General features: G+C 51.5%; 1 protein-coding gene across 1 annotated transcript; it reads left to right on the top strand.

Annotated features, from left to right (window-relative positions):
* Window positions 1-1,900: 1,900 nt before the first annotated feature.
* LOC133344188 (NIPA-like protein 3) lies at window positions 1,901-25,806 on the top strand. Its single transcript, XM_061554215.1, has 11 exons — window positions 1,901-2,438; window positions 9,874-9,942; window positions 13,051-13,228; window positions 14,939-14,998; window positions 15,678-15,799; window positions 16,081-16,177; window positions 18,378-18,513; window positions 19,736-19,824; window positions 21,370-21,433; window positions 21,910-22,004; window positions 24,325-25,806. Exons 1-11 carry the CDS (start codon window positions 2,349-2,351, stop codon window positions 24,474-24,476), a joined length of 1,152 nt encoding a protein of 383 aa, XP_061410199.1. The 5' UTR covers window positions 1,901-2,348; the 3' UTR covers window positions 24,477-25,806.

The raw sequence follows: 25,806 nt of genomic DNA, 5'->3' as shown, positions 1-25,806 counted from the left end.
CGTCACTGCAGGGTGTTGGCCGTGAGCGGGACCAGTGCCGGATTATTCCAGTAGCAAAAGTAGCTACACGTGTAGCTACTACATGTGTAGTAGCTACGGGCCCCGCACTTTCAAGGGCCCCGCGCTAAATGCTTTCAAGCTATCAACTCCGGTTCAGTGATTCTGCACTTGCTCTATTACTATAGTACTATACCGCCTTAAACCTTTATGAACGACTGGGTGTTTAAGGTTAGCGATTTGTCGTATTATCTGGCTGTAAAGAAAATTAAAAAATAAAATTACTTTACTACGCAAGTTTTAAATGCATGTGTTTTAATATTTGCGTGTTTTTTTATATTGAGGACCCCCTTCATAACATCATGCTACAAGCCCCGCACCACTCACTTCCTCCGGCACTGAAAACAACGAAGACTCGCCCCTCCGCACAGCCTCACACGCACAGAAGCCGTCTCACACTCGCGTACGGAACACGAACTCACAGCTCGCTCGCGTAGGGCGCGCGCACACACACGCACACACGCAAACACACACACGCGCGCACACACACACACGCAAACACACACACACAGCCCTCTCTAGGGATTTACATATTGTTTGGACAATCGCTATCAGCGAGCATCTATTAAGGCCGGCACGCACACATCCACACATACACACACCATGCCACGCACTCACAAACCATGAAATGCACACACACCCCGACAGACACACACACACACATCCCGACAGACACACTCCCTGACATACGCACTGTGAAAGGCGCGCGCGCACACACCCCGACAGACACACACACACATCCCGACAGACACACACCCTGACACACGCACTGTGAAAGGCGCGCGCGCACACACCCCGACAGACACACACACACACACCCCGACAGACACACACAGACCGACAGACACACACACACCCCGACAGACACACAGATATACACCCTAACACACACACACACCCCCTGACAGGTACAAAAAAAGACAATCGACCTCAGGACCGGTTCAGATATGAATCGTCACTGGGTTGTTGGCCGTCAGAGGGAATCGAACTCGGGCCGCCGGGTTCGTAGCGCAGCGCGCTAACCGCCACGCTACCGCTCCCCCCACACACAGAGACACACACACTAACACACGCACCATAACAGGTACACACAGGCACCGTGACACACACAGACACACACACACATCTTGACACACACACACAGGCACCGTGACACACACACAGGCACCGTGACACACACAGGCACCCTGACACACACACACACACTGTGACACACACACGGGCACCCTGACACACACACACACGCACCGTGACACACACCACCGTGACACACACACCGTGACACACACACAGGCACCGTGACACACACACCGTGACACACACACACCCTGGCACCGTGACACACACAGGCACCGTGACACACACACACCCTGACACACACCCCCTGACACACACACACCCTAACACACACATACACCCTGACACACACACACAGGCACCGTGACACACACACAGGCACCGTGACACACACACACACACCCTGACACACACACACACAGGCACCGTGACACACACACACCCTGACACACACACACACCGTGACACACACAACCTGACACACACACACACCGTGACACACACACCGTGACACACACACACAGGCACCGTGACACGCACACCGTGACACACACACACAGGCACCGTGACACACACACACACCCTGACACACACACACACCCTGACACACACACACACACAGGCACCATGACACACACACACACAGGCACCGTGACACACACACACACAGGCACTCTGACACATACACACACAGGCACCGTGACACACACACATATACACATTTTCACCCACACCCTCCCCGGCACAGAAGAAACACGCAGAGCAGGAAAAGCGCCGAGCGCTGGGCGGGGTGCGCCAATGACTCGGGACACGAGTCGCTCGTACAGTGCGCGGCAGTGAGCCCCCTCTCGTCACATTCTCTCTCTCTCTCTAAAGAGAGAGAACACAACTCTTTCTGTTTTTTTTTTCCCAAGGGCGATAAAGCAGCCGAATTGTTGTGTCGTTAAGTCGGGACTCCCCCCTCCTTGCCCCACCCAAGAGAAGCGCCACACAGCGTCGGTGGCGATGATGATGGTCGTGATGATGATGGTGATGTTGGCGACAGACTGAAGGGGGTTCCTCCTCCTCTCTCTCGCTCTCGTCTCGCGTCTTCCACAGCACCCCGAGGAAGAGGACGAGGAGACGTGGGTGGTGGTGGGGGTGGATTCTGCGTCTTGGCGGAGTCGTCTGGCTGGAGTCGTGACGCTGTTCGCGACTCCCGGGCGCGGCGGCAGATGGAGGTCGCAGGCGGTGCCGTCAATGCCACCACGGCGACTCCCGAAACCTCGACCGCCGACGGCATCTTGAAGCCTCTGATCATTGACGTGAGGACACGCGCGCGCGCAAGTGTTCGTTCGTGTGTGTGCGTGCGTGCGCGCGTGCGCGCGTCGCCACTAGGGAGACAAAGGCGGCCCGGAGTGGTTCTGGCCACCCAACCCCTCTCCGTGCTGGCCACTCGCTGAGGGCGCTTGCTCCGAAAATGCCGAGGCTGTAATGGGGCATCTTGGGTTTAGTCTTTGTACGTGGGTCGGTGCGCTCGTCCGCCTTAAACGAGTAAGAGCTGGTGGTGTGTGTGTGTAAACATCAGCACCGGGGATACAAAGGTGGCCGGGCGTGGCACTTGCCACATCCTTCATCGTGCGACGTGCGGGCCATACAGAGCGTGCCCCGCCACCAACACTCGCAGCAGCTTTGCTCGCCAACAGAGCAAAGTCCAACGGCAGCGCTTGCACGGGCGAGGCGTGAAGAGCGGTGGCGCTCCGGTTAGCGCACTGCGCTACGAACTTCTGAGGAGCGGTGGCGCTGCGGTTAGCGCGCTGCGCCACGAACTTCTGAGGAGCGGTGGCGCTCCGGTTAGCGCACTGCGCCACGAACTTCTGAGGAGCGGTGGCGCTCCGGTTAGCGCGCTGCGCTACGAACTTCTGAGGAGCGGTGGCGCTCCGGTTAGCGCACTGCGCTACGAACTTCTGAGGAGCGGTGGCGCTCCGGTTAGCGCACTGCGCCACGAACTTTTGCGCCGCCCGAGTTTGATTTTGCCAGTCACGGCGAACGAAAATCGTGCAGTGGGCGAGCGAAATCCGCAGGCCCACCCACCCCTGGGTCAAAATTGGCCTTGAATTAATACCAAGCGCGGTGTTTAAACATTTACCATCTTTTTTTTTGGGGGGGGGGGGGGGGGACAGATGACCTTGAGTGACGCTGCCAAAATCAATCTGCTTTGGAGAGACATACGATCGGTGCTCGCGAACAGCACTTTCTCCACCTCCCCCTACTCCCCACCGGATCAGCGAGGGGGCCTTTTGTGTGACGACAGCTGTAGTGACACCACGGGGGGGGGGGGGTCCCCCGTGAATACGAGGTTAGAGTCCATAGAGACGGTGGTCAACACAAGCAGGAAGCAAGGGAGGGAGGGACGGACGCAGCGAGACGGGCACGGAGAGAGAGAGAGAGACATCGGGGAAAACGTGGAAAGGAGGGAGGGCAAGAGATGCCCAGTTAGGGGCCGTCCATAAATGACGTTACGCACTTGGGGGGGGGGGGTCAGACATCTGTGACGATGTGTGACGAGGGTGGGGGGTTTGAGAAATGTGACATCACATCAAAATGCGCAAATTTTAATAAATATAGACAACACGTTCTACTTAATTAAATCGACTTTTTAATAAATGTTTTCTCCTACAGCATCAGAGTGCAGCGGCACATTAAATACGCACTACAATGACAATAGTTTAAAGCGACTTGAAGCATGTTTTATTTTGGGGGGGCGGGGGCAGAGCTTTGTGACGTCATATCTGCGGGGGGGGGGGTCTGACTTTTTGCTGACTCCAGTGTGACGTGGTGGGGGGGGTCAAAAATCGTCAAAATCTCCCAAAATCGCAGTGACGTCATTTATGACGGCCCCTTACTCAAAAGACGATGAGACGTACGGGCGAAAGAGACGTGCAGAGGGGGAGACGGACAAAAAGACATTCGGGGTGGGGCGCAACAATTAGAATGTGCGCGTTGGTACAGTGGTGTTGTAGTAAAGCGCCCTAACAAGGCAAGGATATTTATTTTTTCTCAGGAGGGATGTGGGGCCAATTCCATTAGAGCCATTTGGCTGGCGTCGTGTGGGAGGAAACCCGAGTCAAGCAAAGCTATCCCCACCAATAATACGAGAGAGGGGTGGTGGGTGGTGGGGGGTACTCTAGAAAATTGTCCACCTCCCAGCCAAAGCTAACAACACACACGGGTGGTATACGCCGGCGGGAGATTGGGTCGCGTTTTGTATGCGTGCTGAACTTTTTTCGCACCGCACGCAGCCAGCCGTGCTAATCGGAGGGTGTGGTGAGGGTGTGGTGAGGGTCGAGGGTGATTCTGTGGTTTACCTTCATGAGACACGCGAGTCGAGACGACCCCATGGGTGCTATAATCTTAATTTTGGAGCTTTCGTGACTGCAGGAATTATTCTTTGGTTCTTTCGGTTAAGTCACGTCTAAAGAAAAATAATAAATTAAATAATAGCATATTACGACGTTTCGATGGGTGGTACCATGCGCTGGCCTTTTGCTTTCCTTTATCGGTCAGACCATCCCACCACACACACACACACCACGTCGTGTGTCCATGGCGAGACGCTGGGCAGTACTTGTATGGAATTTATCTCACTTGATACAGCAGTCGTGCTGTGACGGTTCCACCTGAAGACGGAAGCTTGTGTTGCCTCCGAAACGTCGTGATTTTTATTTTCTTTTTCTTTTACTTTTATTAATTTATTTATTTTAATCTACGTGACTTTACCGAAAAAACCTAAGAGTATGAATCCTTGCAGTCACGAAAGCTTCAAATCTAGAATTGTATGGACTACGTCAGCTCACGGAGTGTTTCATCTCCTGGCCTCTTACGTAGGACGGAAAGGTGGGGGTGGGGGGCGGTGGGTTACTTGAAAGTTGGTTTCGTTATGGATTCGTTCACATGACCACCACCACCATCGCAAGTTGAAATTGGGGGCAGCCTTAGCTCCAAAGTTGCGAGGCGACTCCCGGGGCGGAGAGTGAAACGTGTTAAACCGGTGTGGAGGCAAATTCCATTCAATAAAAAAAAATACCAATCAACCAGGAGTGCCTTTAAACACGCGTGCCTCTTGTCATAGATCGGCATTGTGTTGGTTAATTTACACCTTTCTCATTTAGCCTGTCGATGCCACCTGTTTGTCGTCGTCCTAAGTATAATTATATTTACAGCAGGACTTGGCATGAGAGGTGGGGTGTGGGGAAGTGGTGGATGGGGAGGGGGGTAATGCAATTCATTTCGCACTAAAAGCCAAACCGTGTGGTTCGTTGTTTCGTCGGTAAAGACGACGACGAGAGAGTTCGCTCCTCAGCTGTGCCCGGGCGCCATGCGCACGCGACAAATTGTACGGTAACATCTCGGCAACATCTTAGTAACATCTCATTAATATTTTAGCAACATCTCGGCAACATCTCGCTCGCACACTCACTCACTCTTTCTCTCGGTGTGGGTAGATCGAGCGCCTCAATGTAGCGCCTCAATGTAGCTAGAGGCTTGAGAATCGGCCTTACCCGGTTAATTAGCGTTGCTATTATTGTTGATGTTGTTGTTGTTGTCATCGCATAGTGATTTAAATGCCCTCTGGAGCAGCGGTTGTTCCTAACGTGGGGTGCACGCCACACCCCCCGGGGGTGCGAGACACGGCCAGATTTGTTTTTAGGAGGTAAATCGTCCAAACACAAATTAAGTACGGGCACGTAAGTACAACTTACTTTGTTTCATCAATCCCCTGTGTATTTGTTAACATGATACATTTTGTTTGACGCTTGGGAACCAAATGGATGCAAGGCTGCAGTAAAGGTTAATACGGGTTGGAACGTCCTGGTTACACCAGCCCACAGGGGATTATTGTGTCCGTCCGTCGTGCAGGGAGGAGCTGGGTGGGGGAGGGTGGGGAGGGGGCTGGGTGGGGTGGGGAGGGGCTGGGTGGGGAGGGGCTGGTGGGGAGGGCTGGTGGGGAGGGGAGGGTGGGGAGGGGCTGGTGGGGAGGGGTGGAGGAAGGTGGGGAGGGGCTGGTGGGGAGGGTGGGGCTGGGTGGGGGGTACGAGGGGTAGGGCTGGGTGGGGAGGGGCTGAGTGGGGAGGGGCTGGGTGGGGAGGGGCTGGGTGGGGAGGGCATGGTCACCCCGTGGTGCCCTTATAAAACTCAACGTTTAACCTACTCACGCCGGCTTGTGCCCGCCCTCAGTCGGGCATATTTGTGGAATACACCACGCCGCCGTTGACCCTGGCCATTGACCGAGCAACCCAACGTTCCTACCAGCTCCCTCCGCAGGAATGTGTTGAGACACCACTGCTCTCGATCGACTCGTGGACGGGGTTTTCAACCTTCGGCTCCGTAGCTGCATGCGGCTGGTTATTTTTTCAAGGACTGCTTCCTGGCGCTCTTTATTAAGGACGGCCGTCTCGTATTCACCGAAACAATAATAAGTATAACCCGTAAAAACTAAGTTTTTCACTATAAATCCTTTATATGCGTGGCGGCTAGAGTCCTTTCGTCCTTTGGCTTGAGATGGCTGCCACCTATGGGTCAGATGATTGTGTGCCAGTATTAAGCAATTGGTAATTAAATATTTAATTTGTTTTCCCTAAACATTGTAAAATTTTGGAAATTTTTGGTTCACGAACATTAATTGTCTCGCACAACGAGTCTGTGTGCAAAATGTCAGCTCGATTGGATCACAGGAAGTGGGTTAAAAAACGACCGAAAGATTTGCACGGTCGTAAGCAAGCAAGCACGCAAGCACGCGAGCAAGCAAGCAAGCGAACTTAATATAAAGGATTTAAAATGGTTCTCATTATTTTGGTTGCCATACCCTGGAATGGGTCACCCATCTCAATGTAGCAAGGACCCTCCTGTAACGGAGGCTTAAGATTCAGGCTTACCTGGTTAATTAGCATTGCCGTTATTAGTATTATTGTCATCCCACAGGGATTTTAAATACCATCCTAGAGGCTATTTATAGATGTCCCTCTTTGCGGAGACCTTCCATCGGCAGTGGTGTGAGCGAGTAATTGCAGGTCTGCGCCTGGTATTCTTAGAGGGGGGTTTTGGTTGTTAAATTGCTTCTCCTTTATCGGTCCGCTGCTGGATGAAAGCCCCCCCCCCCCCCACCACGCTCTCCGTCACTGGAATTGTTTGGGCAAACTTCCTCACAAAAACATAATAAGGATATTTCACAAGCCCTCACCGGTTGATCAATTATCAAGACACTCCACTGTACTTTAAACAACGATATATATATTTTAAAAATAATAATTGCAATGGGTAGCAGAGATTAGTGCAACTAAATTCCACTGTTGTACTGCACTTCTATGCTTCCATATCTGTGACCCTTGCCTTCGCCGGCACCCAGTGACCATCCCGATGAGGTATGGTCACATAACTACCACAACTCGCATTGCGTGGGGGGGGGGGGCTCATCCAGCAGTGGATGAGGGCAATCGGTCTGTGCACGTACTGGGACTGTACAGCGAGTTTATGAGATCATTTTTGAAATTGTGTGGTTTTTATTGTTCATGACGTAATGTTATAGTCTGAAGGCAATGATGCACTAAGCATGAACGGGATGACGTCAGGGTGGTTGCGTGTGTGTAGAACATTGTGTCCGTTGTGTGTACCGGTGTGCCTCACGAGTACATGGTGCCGTGTGTAAACGTCGCCACTAGGGAGACAAAGGCGGCCGGGCGTGGGCTTGGCCACCCACCCCCTCGTGTGCCGTTCCGGCCTTCGTAGGTGCTCGCTAACAGCACTTGCCCCAAGTCTGCTCAGGCTATACGGGGAATATCTCTCTGTGTGTGCGTGGGGAGCGGTGCTGTAGCGGTTGGCATGCTGTGCTAAGAACCCGGCGACCCGAGTTCGATTCTTGCTCATGGCCAACACCAGTGGCGTTTATCTGAACCGGTCATGGGCCTCCCCTAGGTCGACTCCGCCTTAAATGAGTACACGTTGCGGTGTGTAAACATCAACACCACTGGGGAGACGAAGGCGGCCGGGCGTGGTGCTGACCACCCACCCCCTCGTGTGCTGTGCTGGCCTTCGTAGCTGCTCGCTAACAGCACTTGCCCAAACAGTCTGTTAAGGCTATACGGGGGATCTTTGTCCACCAGTGGTAGAAATCTTATTAGTGTGTGGGTGATCACCCATCCAATCACCCCCTGCTTAAAGCTTCTGATCATTTAAGAGACGAGGTGCATTCTGGGAGATGTGGGCACAGGCCCAGTGCAATGTAGTTATGGGCTCTCAAATATGGTGTGTCCCATAAGTCGGTGTTATTATGAACTGTTGATGGATGTTTAATGGAGACTTATGGTAACGCCGCACTAACATAACATCTACCTGGACGTTTCATTGAAACTGGAAGAACCCCGATGAGTAGTTAAACTTCTTTTCACAGAGGAACATCCCAAATCTGGGGTCGGACGTGGTGTAAAATTATGGAGGAAGTTTCCCGGGGAGATGAATCGAACACACATCGTCAATAAACTAAATCAAATGTAAACTCGGTCATACGTAAGCTCAAAAAAAAAAAACAACGGAATAATTTCTCGTAAAAAATAAAACACGGCTGTAGTTAAATTTTGTACAAAGAGGATATATATTACACTTGCAAATCCACTGGTTGTCAGATCGCAGTTCGCAAATGAGGCTCCACGTGTACAACTTGATGGTAGTAGCGTCACCAGACTGAGAGCGAGAGAGATAGAGAGGGGAGGAGACAACGAGGAGGAGGAGGCTTTGCTACCAAGTCCCAGTCTCCTTCTGGGAACGCTTCAACTAACCGTTTGACGTTCGTTTTTTTGTTTAAATTGCCTCGGGCTTGCCAGTGGAGCTAAAGAGTTTGGCTAGACACAATGCATTGGCTCGATCACTCGTCGGCAACCAAAATGACAAGAGCCAATTTTTTTTTTCAAATTCAGTAGTAAAAAAAAAATCTAATTTTCCAGAGCTGCAATGCACGTGAGAGAACGAGACGATGGTCACTAATAAATAACTCTCGCGACGCGGTTTCTTAAAGAGCCGCACGCGTGTTGCCAAGCCCCTGGGCTAGATTGCAGGGGGCACATGAAACAATCCATGTTGTGTCCACCAGTATCTTCACGGGTTATGCCACACAACATTCTGGCCACAGGTAAACGTAATTTGTCTGGAAGACACATGCATGGGTCGATGGGCTAAACAAAAACACATTTAATTCATTTTGTAGAGAAGAATGGAATTCGCCCCCCACCCCCCAGCTCCAACCATGATGTTGCAGAGCAGCACCTATGAACGCGTCACCCCGGAATGAGCTCAATCTCATCAGATCTCGAAAGCTCGGCAGGTTCAAGCCTGGATAGTGCTTAGACGTGTGACCACCGTGCGTTCAACAGGTGCCCGCAATGCTTCTGCATCTCCGCTTGTGGCCTTCACCAACCACGATGACCTGGGTTATAAAGTACGGAGAGTCCTCGACTTACGCACACGATTAGTGGCATTCTCGTTCGTAAGTCAGGGAGTCTATCGTTCAACATGGTATGGGAGGCATTCGTTCAGCAGTGGATTAACAACGTGGGTGTGCTGTAGATGTGGTATACAGCATAGACGTGATTTGCATCGACTTTGGAAAGTCCCGGTTCGTTTTATGATTGTGCGGGAGGAGCGAAATAAAAAAACTGGTGATGAAAACGCTGCACGGATGTTGTCGCCCCGCATTCCTTCCATTCGCAGGACAACTTGGTGGGCACGCTGCTGGCAGTGATTGGAAACATCATCATCAGCATCTCGCTCAATGTCCAGGTGCCCGCATCGCCACCGCATCGCCACCACACAGGCACCACACGGGCAACACACGGACGCCACAGCCAACAACACGGGCACCACGCGGGCAGGACCCTGACCTCTATCCAGACAGGGTGGGTGGCCAGCACCATGCCTGCCTGCCCACCCGTGTCACCCCAGTGCCGTTGTTTTCACCCCACACCGGGCACCCATTTGAGGCCGAGTCGACCCTTGGTAGGCCCGGAACCGTTTCCGATTATTGTCACTGGAGTAGGAATTGAACTCGGGCCACACCGGGTTCGTAGAGCAGCCCGCCAACCTCTGCACTACCACTCCCCACAGATACACATTGACCCGTTATTTGCTCATGAAATCGGTAGATAATGTTGTCAAGCTCTGTGTACGAATGACAAACCCTATTAAACGTATGTTTAACTTTGTATTTGCGAACAATGGCAGGGAGTGGTGTTGTTATCTCGTAGAAGTTGACAAAGGAAAGAAACCAAATGAGGTTTTTAACAAGAAATCGGCGGTCAACTGAACTGCCGGAGTATAACTGCATCCTTCTACCGTGTGAATTCAGAGCAGCGGATTAAAGATGTAATTTTTAATTTGTTATGCACTCGATTGTCTTGTTCAGACGCAGAGTCGATCTCGTCCATCCCTCCTTTTTTTAAAGGAGTGAAGACAGCAGCTGTTGACAAATGTGGTCGATCGTTTGGGATTCGTGCCCGCACCACTCGCAGGCTGCCGAATCTTCAACGCAACATTTGTGTTCTAGATTTGAAGCTTTCGTGACTGCAAGGATTCATACTCTTAGTTCTTTCTTACTGAAAGAACTAAGAGTACAACGTTTGTGTGTGGCCCGGCCCCGATTCGCTTGATGGTCGACCCTTGGCGGCGGTGTGGAAGGTTGAAACTGCGGAGGCTCGATGGTAGGGTTGTGTGTGAGATGTCAGGACCATATAAAGCCTGCACAAGCGCAGTACAGGTATTCCTCGATTCACCAAAGGGATGCGTTCTTCAAAGAAACACGCGCGTGAAACGAAATTTCGTAAACGGGAACGGCTTTTCCCAATAATTTAAGACGAAAAACTAGGGACTTGTTACGGGCAGTCAATCCAAATCTACACCTAACGTGAAAATCTACACACACCTGAATCACTTTTCACAATACAAAAATAATAATAAAGAACGTAAATATAATATTCTATGAATTCCTGCAGTCACGAACGTTTTAAGTCAAAACATGAAAACGAATAATTCAATAAAAAAAATACTTTTCACGGAACTCGCCAATAACATCTGCTACATGTTGGAATGCCTGGAGAGGTTCAGTTCATGTATTAGGTCTAGCCCTGTGAGCCATGTCGCTCTTGACTTGGGTGCAACCGCAACAAACAAAATCATGAACAAGAAACATCTTAAAGTGACGACACGTCGCAGGGACACCGTGACGCTGTCGCAGATGGATGACACGACCTGGCCGCGGTGAAATTTCGTGAAAGCGGAAATGTACATTTCGTTCATCAAAAAGCGTCCGCAATTCGTCAATTGGGTTCACGTGAAATTTATAAACGGAACGTTCGCGAAGCGAGGGATACCAGCTGCTGGCGATTCGCTCGGTCGTGAGCTGACTGTTATTATGCTACTCGATATTCCGTGGGTTCCGTCATCGGAACAATCGGCAGTTGTGTCTCACTTTGTTAACAGGAAGACTGTAGCACTCAAATCCAAACATTGTTTGGATGTCTCGCGGCCAAATCTAAAGCGTAGCGAGCAACAGGCTGCGACGAATCGTGTTAGAGACAACTGCAACCCGGCAGGTGCGGCTGTTCCCTTCACTCGTGGAAAATGAGAGTGGCCCTCATTGTGAATTGTGGCGAAGTGCAATTTGGTAGTTACATAGCCCAGCGCTGCCCATTATTCGCTAACCCACAGGAGGTACTGCCGAGCAAACTCGTGATGCCCATCGGATGGATGACTTTAACTCGCCACGCAGCTACTGTATAATGTAATGATCAGTTGCTCTTCAATTGCTGAAAGAGACCGAGAGAGAACATCCACATCTAAAAATGTTGGGCAGATCATTGTGTGGTCGAACCAACAAGATAAATTATGAATCAATGTCTGAAAATGTTGGAGGTGTCCAGACCCCCCCATCCCCCGTGCAGGCCAGATGTGAGCCCCCTCCCTCGTGCCCGCTCCATAGCCGTTAAAAAGACCTTTGTGCATACAGTACCTATTGACTTGTTCAAGTTGCCTGCAGCTTGGCAACCAGCCGAGGACACGATGGAGACAGGTAAACACGGAATCTCTCCCGGTGTTTTCGGCTTGTGCTGGTGTACGATGTCCCCATGCTTCTTCAGGAACTAGTTAATTCCGAACAAAAAATAACTAAATGCGGTCCAACCCGAAAGCTGAGCTACACAACGCAGCCACGAAACCCAACGCAGGGTGCAGCAACGCTCGTGCACACGTTTGGTTTAATTCGTGGGGCTTCATTATGAACAGCTCGGAGACCATGAGTGTGTATATTTTCGTGTCAAACCATTACCGGGCTCTGAATTACAGCTGGGGTGACTCGCTGTTCAGAGGTGGTGGAGGCTGAGTGGAGACCGGGTGGTGGAAGTTGCTGTTGGTGGAAGTTTGCGGTGGTGGAGTCTGGGCGGTCGCTGTGTGGCAACTGCTTGCAGTCTGGACGCTATTTGTGGCCGTCCCGTTAACATTAATCATTTCCCGTTCCATACGTGTACGTCATCGGTTTTCTTCCGATTCTGTTCTGATGACGTACGTGTATGTCAATGGAACGGAACCTGAATAAAAAATAAAGTAACTTTATCGGTACCGAGGCTCTCACAAGGCCATGCAGGGGAGGGCGTGTGCTACAGTTTGGCGCCAGCTATCATAGAGTGTGGTCGTGTCGCTACGGTTCTCTGCGGTGAGTAACAACTTCTTTTAAGAACAGCGGGCGCTCCGCCTCTCTGAATAAAATTAACTCCAAACCGCTCGCGCGTTACGAGATTTGGCGAAGAACGGGGAACCCACACCCTGCAAAACTTGCAGTCTCAGAACGGGAAAGGAGTCGTATAAAAAAAAAAAAACGCGTGGTCCCACCTCCTGCAGAAATGTGCTCACTCGCGGGTCTCGGCGCTGGACGGCGAGCGGCGGCGTCCGTACGAGCGCAGCAAGCTGTGGTGGACGGGCCTGCTGCTCATGCTGCTCGGGGAGCTGGGCAACTTCGCGGCGTACGGCTTCGCTCCGGTGTCGCTCATCGCGCCGCTCGGTGCCATCACCGTCATCGGTGAGGGCGCCCGCTCGCGCGCGTGTTTTGTGCAACTCCGTGCGCGTTAACAATTTTTTTTAAAGATGTGTTTGACTTTTTATTTTTTTAAACCAGGTAAGGCCCACTGAGCTATATTGCTCTTTTTCAGAAGCGACCTGGCCACAAATGATAGCCCAACGAGAAGCGGCTTATCATCACGTGGACATTTATAGCGGGCAAATACTCTGAACGCACTTTGATTCAAAATCTGGAGGAGAAAAACTGGAGGATCCAGGGATAAATTCACGCAACCACGGGGAGAGTGAACATGCAAACTCCAAATATACAGGCGTCGGGGTCGAGGCGAGGTAGTTAACCGGGGCAATTTGCCGCACGATGCTGCTTAAGAACAGTTCCAAATGTTCACATTAACAATGCAATGAGGTGTTGAGAAGTGTCTCTCTAGCAAGAGTGCTTTGCTCTTGGCACTTGACCTGGAGTGCAGGAAAAACCGTTTCGTGGAGCGATTGATCGGTTGGCTGCGATTGCTCACTTAAAAGACGCCCGTTTGATGGATTGCTGAATTGGTGATTTTACACGTTTATCATTCACGCTGCTTGTTTTATTGCAAATGCGTTTTGTCGACCATTGCACCTTGAATTCGAGGACCTTAAAGATTTTTCGATTTAAAGCTTTCGTGACTGCAGGGATTCATCTTCTTGGTTCCTTCGGTAAAGTCACGTAGAAGGGAAGTAATAAAATAATAAAAATAGAACATAATAAAATAATTCTCACTATTATTTGTATTATTTCCCTTCTACGTGACTCTACCGAAAGAACCAAGAAGATGACCTTAAAGATTGCACGAGGTTGAGCCCCCCTGTGTGGCAATAAATCGTGGCTGCCGTGGTGCCGACGGCTGCCAAAGTCGATGCCGTAGCTGGGCACTACAAATGTGCAGCGCAAAATCCGACTCGATATTTGCGTGCGACTCCAGATTTTACACGATCTTGGTAACGACATGCGGCAGGGGGGGGGGGGGGCGTGGGAGTTAAATGACAGCCTGTGACCAAATCACCGGGAATCTGGGCCGATTTCAGGCGATCCCAGAAGCTTCTCGGCGGGTTTTTTAGCCTGGATAGTGCTTGGATTTGGTGACCACCGTGCACTCGAGGTTGTCGTAGGCAGCTGCCGGGGCTGTGGACACCAGAGGGCAATGCAGCAAAGTCGATTAGTTGTGCTGAACTTGGCTTATCATCGACGTTCATGGCTTCCGGCCTTCGCCGTCTGGCACCGGGGACCAGGTGGTTGTTGCAGCATCGTCAAGTTACCCCAACAGCCTGTACGGTGGAGAGAGGCCATCGTCCATCCGAATCTGAATATTTATACTGGAGGAATCCGATGAGCCGTGAAGTAATTTTTCACAGACGTCCAGTAAGGGGCAGGGTCAGAAAGTTACAAATAACAAACAATATAAAAAAAACCACGACAGACGTGAAAAGTCTAGGAAAGGTAAACAAATCGCACGCACAAATAAACTCTACCACTTTTTATTTTACCTGGTCAAGCCCACTGGGCTATCGGCTTCTTTTTTCAGAAGCGACCTGGCCACAAATAACCGCGCGTGCAAATAGCGCAGCGCAGCGGCGTGTGAACAGCGTTCGAAATCGAGTCATCACCTTTTTTCTGCCAAGTTCTCACTCGCACCCCTTCCTTGCCCGCTGCGTTTTCTTCCCCCCGCCTTTTAAGCGAGCGGCATCATCGCGGTGTTCTTCCTCAAGGAGGCGTGCCGAGCGTCGGACTTGCTGGGTAAGGCCCCTGCCAACGCACCGCGACGGCGGCCATCGCCGCTGCACCGTCGTTACCCACCACTGACGCTTCACTTAGAACAATCGCGCGCCAGAAGCCTCGTCGATTATTTCATTCCTCCGGTGCGAGGAATTCAATTATTGCCCCCCTCAACCAGTATATATACGGGGTAGTATCTCTTGGAATTTCTCATTTACTTGATACAGCAAGCGTGCTGTGACGGTTCCACCTGAAGATGGAAGCTTGTGTTGCCTCCGAAACGTCGTGATTTTTATTTTAATTTTATTTTACTTTAATTTTATTGATTTAAATTTAAATTTTTTACCTACGTGACTTTACCGAAAAAACCTAAGAATATGAATCCTTGCAGTCACGAAAGCTTCAAATCTAGAATTCTTGCCCCCCCCCCCCCCACCAACATGGCTTTGTAGCCTGGCGCTTGGACCTCTCCGGCTCCGTCGGATTAATGCGGTTGCAGCGCCTGCGCACACTCGATAGCCGTGCCGGCGTTTTAAAAAAAAATTCGTCAACGCCATCATCGTTGTTGTCGTCGTCGTCGTTGTCGTCGTTGTTGTCGTGATCATCATCATTGTTGTCGTTGTTGGTGTGCATGGCCGACCACTCCCCCCCCCCTCTCCTTTGCTCCCCTGCGGCCCGCTGATCGTGGCGTTCTTGGCAGGCGCTGCCCTGGGCCTCGCTGGCACGTACCTGCTCGTGACGTTTGCGCCCAGCGACCAGCAGCAGCTGACGGGCGACAACGTGGTGCAGTACACGATCAGCTGGGCCTTCCTCCTCTACTTGGTGAGCAGCAGAGCTTCGCCTGACGCATGTTCTCCAAAGCTTGTTGAGGGTTCCCCAACGCAAGTCAAGTCCGTGCGCTGCTTTCTTTCTCTCTCTCTCTCGGTGAAATTCCAGGCGTGCGCCTCTCCGCGCTGCTCTGCGCATCGTTGAGCTTCTGTTCAATTCCCTCCGCCGGCGACCCACGTTTGCGGTCCACGAAGTGCACACCGATTTGAAACATTTTCACCGGGAGGATTTTTGTTTGCGCCAATATCTACCCTTTTTTGTTGTTGTTGTTACAGTTGTTGGAAATCGTCCTCTTCTCCGCCCTCCTCTATTTCCACTTGAAGCTCGGCATCACCGACATCGTGGTGTGTCTTTTGCTGGCGGCGTTGATGGGTGAGCGAATTTTGTTACCCGATTTTCAAGGGCAGTCTGTTATCCAGATGAGGACGGTGGTGCTGGTGGTGAATAGGAATCTAAATCTTCACCAACCCACCATCACCATCCCCCCCCCCCCTACCTTCAGCGATTGAAGGGCCACCAAGATTAGGGGTCACGAATTGATTTAAGAATCGATTCGTGGTACGAGAGGATGTATAGAGCTGTGAGTGAACTTGCCGATGACTGGTACCGGCGGTGTTGAGAGATTGGCCTCTGTGGAGGAGGCTCGTGAAGGACGCTGCTACTGAGCAGTTGGAGGCAGTCGTCCTCCAGCAACAACGGAGGGCAGTGGAGCGACGCTCACAACAATGAACGGAGCGCCGGGCGGCTAAAACGCAGCAGATTGGCACAGTAGGGGGCACAGGTGGTGCATCGGCCAATTGTCTCGGTCAGTCGACCCGTGGCACCTGCTGGGTCTGCCCCGTGATCTCCTGCCAGCGGGCTTTCGGCACTTCATGTGGCCTTAAAGTGCACATAGCCCAGCACAAGCGCCGTGGTGACGTCACTGCCACTTAGTGGCGAATAGCGGTGGTTGTTGCGTGCGCGCATCTCGTTTTTGCCATCTCGTTTGTATTTTTGTTTCTCATTTGTATTGTTTGTGGTTTGCTCCACTTCGTCCATACGGCATCATTCGGTCCACGGGCACACGTGTAATATTCGCGGATTTTTACGTGTTCAGAACTTTCAGCGATCTTAAAACGATAACCGTCGATCTAAATGCTGGCATGGTGTCAAACGAGAATGAACGCTAAATGAATGATTTGATGCGTGTTGTTACATGCCGAGTGACGATTGTGATGATGACGGTGGTGCTTGCCCCATTTTTTTAATGCACTCCAAGGTGAGGGGGGGTTGAGGGGGGGGTACACAGTAAAAATCTCTTGAAGATGATGCCATGGGAACAACGCTTCGGTGACGTTGTTACCCAAAAAAAAATTCGCAAGGGCAAAACAGCGGGTGTGGTTTTGCAAAATATGCCAACGTGCTTCCCATTAGGTTTACCATTTAGGTGTACCAGGTAAGCCCCCCCCCTCCCCCCCCCCCCCCCCCCCCACTGAACTGTTACAGCTTATTCTTTTTTCAGAAGCGACCTGGCTCTCACAAATGACAACTCAACGAGAAGTGGCTTCTCATCATCGTGTGGAAATGTATAGCGGCCAAATAATGATGTGGAAGGGGGAAAAAACGGAGGACCCGGGGCGGGGGGGGAGAGAGACATACGAACTCATTGGAGGAATCCGAAAAGCTGTACAATTATTTTTCACAGATGTCCAGTTAGGGACGGGTCGGAATTGACGACAACAAACAGTACAACAACACAATAGCAGTTAAAAGTATAGGAAAGGTAAACAGATCACTTTAAAAAAATATTAAATGAAAACTAAACTAACGTCGTACTCGGATTGTAAATGTTGTGGCTTTGCTCTCTAACACACCAGTTAGTGCTGTACTCGTAACGAATTGGCACGTTCTGTTAACGTGACAAACCTTACGAATTGGCTGCGTCGGGTGGTGGTGGGTTTAATGACACATTATGTTTACGCGATCTAACCCAAAAACACCTTTTATGGAAAACTAAACTATTTTTTGTACCTTCCCAGATAAAGCCCACTACGCTGTTAGCTTCTTTTTTCAGAAGCACAAATGGTAACTCAACAAAGTGGCTTATCACGTGGAAATTTATAGCAGCAAAATAATCATAACGCACGTTGATTCTAAATGTGGAGGGGAAAACCGGAGGCCCCAGAAGAAAAAAAAAATCCACGCGACCACGGGCAGAGAGAGACACGCAAACTCCAAATACACAGCAGGCATCGTCAGGGTCGGGATCAAACCCACGACCTCCTGTGTATACTAGGTGAGGTAGTTAACATCTCCTAGCCACCGTGATGATGATGAGAGAGAGAGACACGCAAACTCCAAATACACAGCAGGCATCATCAGGGTTGTGATCAGACCCACGACCTCCTGCATACCAGGCGAGGTAGTTAACATCTCCTAGCCACCGTGGCTTTCCACCGACGGCCACCATCGGCATCCGGGGTTGCGAATTAAAATTCTTCGAAGGACAAACGCCGCGTGTTGCTGCAGAGCCTTGCACAAGCCACGCGTGTGCTCGATTTTGTCCTTGACTCTGTCACACTTGGGTGGGCAGGATCGATCACGGTGATCTCGGTGAAGGCCGTGTCTGGGATGGTGACGCTGTCCGCCCGCGGCAGCATGCAACTGGACCACCCCATCTTCTACGTCATGTTCGTCGTCATGGTGGCCACAGCAGTGGCCCAAGTCTCGTAAGGAGTCGTTCAATTATTAATTGATTAATTAGTTCGTTTGTGTTGTCCGCTGCCCGCGGCGTGTCCTGCTCTCGCACCAATTGCTGGTGGCGTCAACTCCGGTGATTGGCACGGTTGGCTATGTGCGGTGTGAAATAGGTTCTGCATACGTAATAGAAGATCCGTTTCACCGACTCCTAGAGTACCCATCATCATCACCATCATCAGTGCCCGTCACATTCATCGTCACATTCATCGTCACCATCATCACCATCGTCACCATCGTCACCATCGTCATCGTCGGCGATGATCGATTCTGGATGAAAGCCGCTCTGAGCCGATCCCATCTCCCATGGTCCTACCATGTGACAATCCACATGCAATGCGTATAAATTCAAGCCGATTTCACCACTCCATCTCCGGAGTGGTGAAATCGGCTGTCTGTCACGTCGGCTCCTTAAGTCGCCACTCCATCCTTAGTCTCGACCATTGGCCAGTATAATTTCGAGCGATGGATGAGTGTCCTGCCCAATCGCACGTTTGATCACAGTCGCTATGACGATGCCTCTACGTCTCGTGTGTTGCGTGAAATGCGTGCTCTCCTCTTTCTGCACCCTCGATATACTTCCAAGCGTGGGTCCTACCCGTGCCTCTCTGAACGTTTCGTCCCTTTAATCACATATTTGTGAATGTCCAGTGTTTCTAATCCATGCGTCGTATGTGCCGCATGTAAAGTTTCTTTGAAAAAAATATAATAACACGTTTGGTAGAGAAAGGTGCTGCACACGTTGAAGCGTAACTGGTAACACAGGCGATTAAACGTTTTTATGTTGAACTTCTTTCGCACCGTACGTAGCCAACCGTGCTAATCGGGGGTACGGGGGAAGGACAACAAACTAAACGCAACAAAACTGTTATAAAGAAATTAGATTTCAATCTAGATTTGAAAGTGTGTGCCTTGCGGATCCGTACAACTGCGTCGCTTTTCATGGTTGTGCTGCTGCCGCGCAGCCTCCGCCGTGTCTCCTGGGTTGTGTCGCGCGTTGTTCACGCTACGATGTCCGACGTATTGCCCCACGTGCTGTGCGGGGGTGGGGGGGGGGGGCGAGCTTCATAACAAAACGTGGAGCGAAACTTTGGACATCGTGGCCAAACAACGCACGGCAAGAGCCCCGATAAACACGCCGTGGGGTGCTCTTGAAATCCTCGTAACGTTGACGACGGACCGTCTCGTTGGCAGGTTCCTCCGTGAAGCCATGTGCCACCACGACTCCATCCACGTCGTTCCCATCAACTACGTGTTCTTCACCACCAGTGCCATCATCGCAGGTGAATCGTCGGAATCCTTTTTTTTTTCAAAATCTTTTTTTTTTTCAAAATCCTTTTTTTTTCAGAATCTTTTTTTTTTTATCCCGGAGAAAAATCCGATGAGCTGTGAATGTCATTAATTTTGTTTGCGCATTCCCAGGAGGACTGCACGGACGCACACTTTGAACGTGTCCCCCCTTTCCATCTCCTTGGCGTCTACATTTTGACGACGTGCGGATTTCCTGTTTGGCCAAGAGCGCAGCAAAACAAGCCGAGTTATTTCCTCGGGCTTTAGCGACCGACAACTGCCTGATGATGCTGATGATGCTGCTGGCTGTAACTACCAGCGAATCGTCCGTACCCAATCGTTAACTGTCGTAGTAATAAGTTGGTCTCGTTCGTTGACGAGCCAACTTTATTAATTGTCTGTATCAGGCGGCGGTGCGGGGGGCGGCTGGGGCGGAGTTGCGGTGCACCTTTTACTATCGGGCTTGAAGACTAACCCCTATAAAAAAACATTAATGGATAATATTGGTTGCGAAAACCTACGCGTTAAATCCACTCCCTGCGGTGTTACATTCTGCGCAGATGCACCAGCGGATCTCGTTTTCATTTTGCATCAGGCTAGGAGATGCACGTACACACACTCGTGTAAATTCCGCGCACACGCATGGCGATGCAGTCATGTTCTCGTGTTTCTTCAGGGGCCCGGGTAAATGTTTCATTTAACCTGTAAAGGCGAACACACTCGATATAAACTATAAAAAAAACTATAAAAAAAGTGTTTTTATTTTATCAGGTAAGACCCACTGAAACTGTATAGCTCTGTTTCAGAAGCAACCTGGCCACAAATGATATCCCGACAAAGTGGCTTATCGCGTGAAAGTTTAATAGCGGTGAACTTGCTTCCGGGGATCGGCAGGCGGTTTGTTATAACCGTTCAGTGGGGGGGGGGGGGGGGGGAATCGCCGGTTTTGTGTCGATACTGATGGCTTGGGGCTTTAGTTTGTGCTGTGAGGTGGGCCAGGAGATGGCAGGACAAGGGCGGATTGAATCCCCATGGGTGCAGAGCTTTCCGGCGTGGTTTTCTCCGGGCACTCTGGTTTCCTTTTAACTTGCCGAGGTCTTTAAAGTCGCAGTGGCACGCGAGCGCCACAGAGAGCCCGAGATGGGTCCCTATTTTATTGTATTTGGCCTACTCTTCCACGCAGGCCAGACATCTTCAAAGAGGTTATTTTATTAATTGGTCTTAATTTAACTATAAGCTTTTATTCGTTTTAAATTAAATTGCCCAATATACGTTTTTTGTTGTTTTTGTGTTAAACTAAAGATCACGTGTTTTTCTTAGCTTTGGGCTTCATGTACATTTTATTTTACGTGAAGCGTTCCTATGAACGCGAAGTAGCCTATCTAAGCAGATTGATTGGTTCATTTATTGACAGACTGGTTTGTTAATTGGTTGGACTGGATGATTGACTGGTTGATTAGTTGATTGGTGAACGAATGGTTGATTGTTCAGTGTGTTGATTGTTAAGTTGACTGTTCGGTTTTTTTGATTGTGTGCAGGCGCGATCTACTACCAGGAATTCTACGGGACCACCGTGCTCAACGTGACCATGTTCCTGTTTGGGTGAGCGCTCTCGCCGTTGTTCTTCTGAACGACACGTTAGGAAAATTCACGTGTGTACGCACGGATCGTGTACCACTCGGCAACGCGCGCGCTCCCCCTTGGCGTTACAGTACAACGTCGCATATCCTCGGCGGCTTTTGGCTGGCAATCGAACAAAGGCGGTCGCCGCATCGCACCTTTTTCGGGTGTGCTTCTGCGGCCGTCTGGAACGCTCTTCCTTGCGGTATTAGGAATCCACTGGAGCTACGCACTTTGAAATCATCTGGCTTGAAAACGAATTTCTTTAGAACTACTTTTTGTGTTTAGTTTGTCCTTCCCCTGCAACTCTAAGTTAGCACAGTTGGCTATGTACGGTGCGAAAGAAGTTCTGCATACTCACAAACGGACGCTGCCACGCTCGCTAACAGACACCGCTGCGCCCACAGACAGACGGACGAGCGCTGACGTGCACGCGTGGGGCGCCTTGTGTTTCACAGCTGCCTGCTCTCCTTCATGGGCGTCTTCCTCATCACTCGCAACCGGCCCAAGCCTGCGGCTCCCACGCCCTTCGTCAACATGGACATGTTCAGAGGTAGTGGGCGCCTCGCTTGTGCGCTGCCACTGCCGTGGTTGCTGCTGCTGCTGCTGTGTGCGCGGCTGGTAGGGGAGCAAAGCTGGTGCATCTGCCAATCATCTCACTCGGTCAACCCATGGGCAGCCGACTCTGTCACCGTGACCTCCTGCCAGCAGCGAGCGTTCGACACCTCGCATTGCCTCAAAGTGCACCTGGCCTGGCACAGGCGCCGTGGTGAAGTCACTGCCGCTTGGTGGACCAAACGGCGGTTGTAATCGTTGTGAGAGAGCGGTTTCGCAGCGGTGAGCTCGCTGCGCTGCGAATTCGGCGACTTGAGATTCACTCCGGGGTCATGCCCAGCATCTCACGCCAGCGGCAGCAGCATGTCCGCCCTCTGCCTGCCCCGCCGTGAATTCGGCCTTTAAATGAGCACCTGGTGCGGTGTGTAAACATCGGCACTTGAGACGACAAGGGTGGCCGGGCGCGGTGCTTTCTGTTGCCCCAGCAGTGTGTTTAGGCTACGTGGGTGATCTTTTGTCTACGTTTAGCGACATAAGGTAAGAGTTGAATGCCCAAACAAGGGCTTCCGGGGAAGATGGATCGTGAGTTTCCCAAAGTAATTTCCTGTGGCCCGACCCATCGTGTTTGCCAGATTTCTCTGCTCATGTTGACCAATTTTACTCTGTTCAAATGTTCCGTCCTGAACTGTGGAAGACCGAGCCCCAAGTCATTACACGCTGGATGCTCCGGACGATTGCCGAACGATGGCCCGACCATAACGCGGAGAAGCGTCGAGCCGAGTTCACAGTTGTGTCTACACCTTGCGGGATGCACGCAAACAGAGACGTGACAAAGATACCCCCCCCCACCCGAGATTGCCTTTACCAGACTGCTGGGGCAAGTGCTGTTCGTGAGCACCTGTGTGCGTGCGGACACACGGACAAAGATCCCCCATAGAGCCCTTATGAAACTGTTGGGGCAAGCACCTTTTTAGCGAGTAGCGTCTATGAAGGCCGGCACGGCACACGAGGGGGAGGGTACCCAGTGCCACGCCCAATCGCCTTGGTCTCCCGAGTTGGCTATGTGTACACACCACACCAGGTACTCATTTGAGACTGAGTCGACCTAGGGGAGATTCGGATAATCGTCATCACTGCTCTTGGCCGTGAGCGAGAATCTAACTCGGGTCGCCGGGTTCGTAGCGCAGCGCGCCGACCGCCGCACCACCGCTCCCCACGTACACACACCGCTTTTCCCACTTGTTAAATTCAATCTGCGTTCCGTACGTCGCTTACTGTCGAGCGCAATTTGCGTGCGGCGACTTGATTCGTATCTGAACGCTGACGATTGCTGAACGTGCAACGGTGGGTTGCGGCGAGTCCTGCCATAAAAGTAACCGGGTCTGCACCTAAACATTTCCTCCACAACGCAGTGAATCACAATGCGCTGTGAAATAATATAGAGTGGGCCAACAATTTGCACTTTGCACGAAATCTCAATGCACGCACCACGCTTTTTGTATCGCTTCATTCTCCCCTTACACAGGAGGGGCGCGACTGCCAAGGGAAAGCTGATCGGGCGTTATGCAACCTTCGCCAGTTATCATCGCAACGCTTTGTGTTCGCAAGCTCGCGCGCGTGGGGCGCACTTTGCTTGCGTAAGGGGGAAGTACATTGGAATTGCATCGAAGAAGCGGGGTGAGCTGGCTGAGTGGCTCAGATGTTGGAGCCGCTGAGAGGGACATCAGCCAAAGCGGAGACGAATGGTAGCCTCGAGTCTTAATGCCCGCGTGTGTGTGTGTGTGCGTGCGTACATGCGTGTGTGTGCGTGCGCATGTGTGTGTGCGCGTGTGTGTGTGTGCGTGTGTGTGCGTGTGTATGTGCGTGTGTGAGGTGGGGGGAGTGATAGTGTGTAGTAATTGTGTAATCCTAATAATAAAACTACTTTTATATAGCGTCATTCATGCTAATTTCATCTCATAACGCTATACGTTTATTATATATCAGCATCATGTCCTTATATACAGCTTCTATCAAGCAAATGGTAGGTAGCGGTTATCGTGCTGCGCTATGAACCTGGCAGCCCGAGTCGATTCCCGCTCACGGCCGTCACCAGCGACGATTATCTGAAACGGTCCTGGGCCCTCCCCTAGGTCTACTCGGCCTCAAACGAGTACCTGGTGCGGCGCGTAGCTACATCGCCGTTCGGCCGGGCGTGGCACTGCCGCCCCCCCCCCCCCCCCCCCCCGTGCGCCTTCCGGGCCTCCATCGGTGGTGATGCTCGCCAACAGCACCACGTGTTGCCCCGTTGTCCTGTTGTGCGTGCGCGCGGCATTCAGACCTCGGCAAGGTGATGAGCGAGAAGGAGCCGGTGCAGCCGGAGCTGGGGGGCACGGCGCTCTACGGGGCCCTCTCGGCCACCCAGCAGCCGCCGCCGGCGCCCGTCCAGTTCCCCCTGGGTGATGGTGACCTCCGTGACCCCTCGCACTGACGGACCCCCCACCTACGGATACCTTCGCAAGCCTCGCCGCGTAAAACTGACGGAGCAGGCGGGGGGAGATGGCCTGACGGCACGCTCGCTATGCCGCTGCACGTGGCGGATGCCTTTTCCGCACGTGGCGTGTTGTTGTTGTTGTTGTTGTTGTCGCTGTTGCCGCTTGGGCACGGGGGCTGACAGCGCTGTGCATGATGCGTGTCCGAAGGTGGGCGGTGTAGGCAGGCACCAGGTAACCATCGATGCCGCCACTCCCCCACTCCCCCACTCCCTCATCCCCACCACGAACGGTTTAACGAATCGTCGTTCGACGTTTCGGAGGCCGTAATTCGATTCGAGATATTGTCACGGCTCCTGATGACGTCGGGGTCATCCACAAAGCTCGATCTCGTGCTCGTTCTTGGGCGGGTGACCACCATCAACTCGGGCTTTGCCGGTTGGCGCTGTCGGCATGAATCCGTGAGGTGGCGAGGGAGATGGTGGTGATGAGTTGTACGTGTGCTGGGTTCTTCTCTGGGTTCTCCGCTTTACACCCCCCCCTCCACTCCGCGAATCATCCGAGACGGACTTTGCCGGGCGAGTGAGTTGTTCCGCGTCGCGTTATCCGGCCTCGTTCTGTCCGCTGCCATTTATTTTAACCCAGGTGTAGACCACGCATTGAGCCCCACGACTTCGACAAGTCGTAAATCATTGATCGATGATGCAGGGCGTCTTGCTCAGGAGGGGATGCCAAGCAGGGTGCTCGAGGTTGGTTTGACGAGAGGGGCGCCACTGGGAGTTGGGTCCCGCCCCCCCCCCACCCCCCGTGCATGGCAGATCTTAATCGGTGGCGCGAACCCCCGCCTGGCATGCGCTAATTCACGATACTCGATATCCGGCACGCGTATGCGGTTAATTGTATTGCTGTCTTCGCAGTCACACACCATTTGTGTATATTTTATTCTCTGTAAACATGTGCCTGTAAAGAGTTGCCGATTGCCTTGTTCTGTTTACATTTTTTGTATGTGTGTTTGTTTGTTTGTGTATATATCACTTTATATATATATAAACAAGAGAATTTGTCACTGCTCGTGAAAGTATAACATGTGTTATGTAGATAGGATGTGTAACGAATAAAGGAATACTAATCGTAGCTATATATTGTTCTGGATGCAACCTTAACTAATGAGATGTGCAGTTTGCAAATAACCTGCCTTTGCGGTTACACAAATCCAATTCACGCCGTCGCTTTAAAAGAAAAAAATCGCCTTTTTGAATGGTGCATTTCATGAGCACTTTACAACCATCTCCCGGAGTGGAAATAAAAGAAATGGGATGATGCAATGAA

The sequence above is a fragment of the Lethenteron reissneri genome, chromosome 19 (assembly GCF_015708825.2).
Source record: "Lethenteron reissneri isolate LAM-NWPU_2019-01 chromosome 19, ASM1570882v1, whole genome shotgun sequence".
In the NCBI taxonomy this organism is placed as follows: Eukaryota; Metazoa; Chordata; class Hyperoartia; order Petromyzontiformes; family Petromyzontidae; genus Lethenteron; species Lethenteron reissneri.
The sequence above is the reverse complement of the archived record's forward strand: the minus strand, read 5'-3'. Positions and strand labels throughout refer to the sequence as shown.

What these genes read in the sequence shown, in the direction of transcription:
- LOC133344188 (XM_061554215.1), top strand. Translation starts at nt 2,349, where the DNA reads ATGGAGGTCGCAGGCGGTGCCGTCAATGCCACCACGGCGACTCCCGAA. An exon ending in TGAAGCCTCTGATCATTGAC is followed by an intron (nt 2,439 to 9,873) that starts GTGAGGACACGC and finishes TTCCATTCGCAG; the next exon opens with GACAACTTGGTGGGCACGCT. An exon ending in CAACATGGACATGTTCAGAG is followed by an intron (nt 22,005 to 24,324) that starts GTAGTGGGCGCC and finishes CGCGGCATTCAG; the next exon opens with ACCTCGGCAAGGTGATGAGC.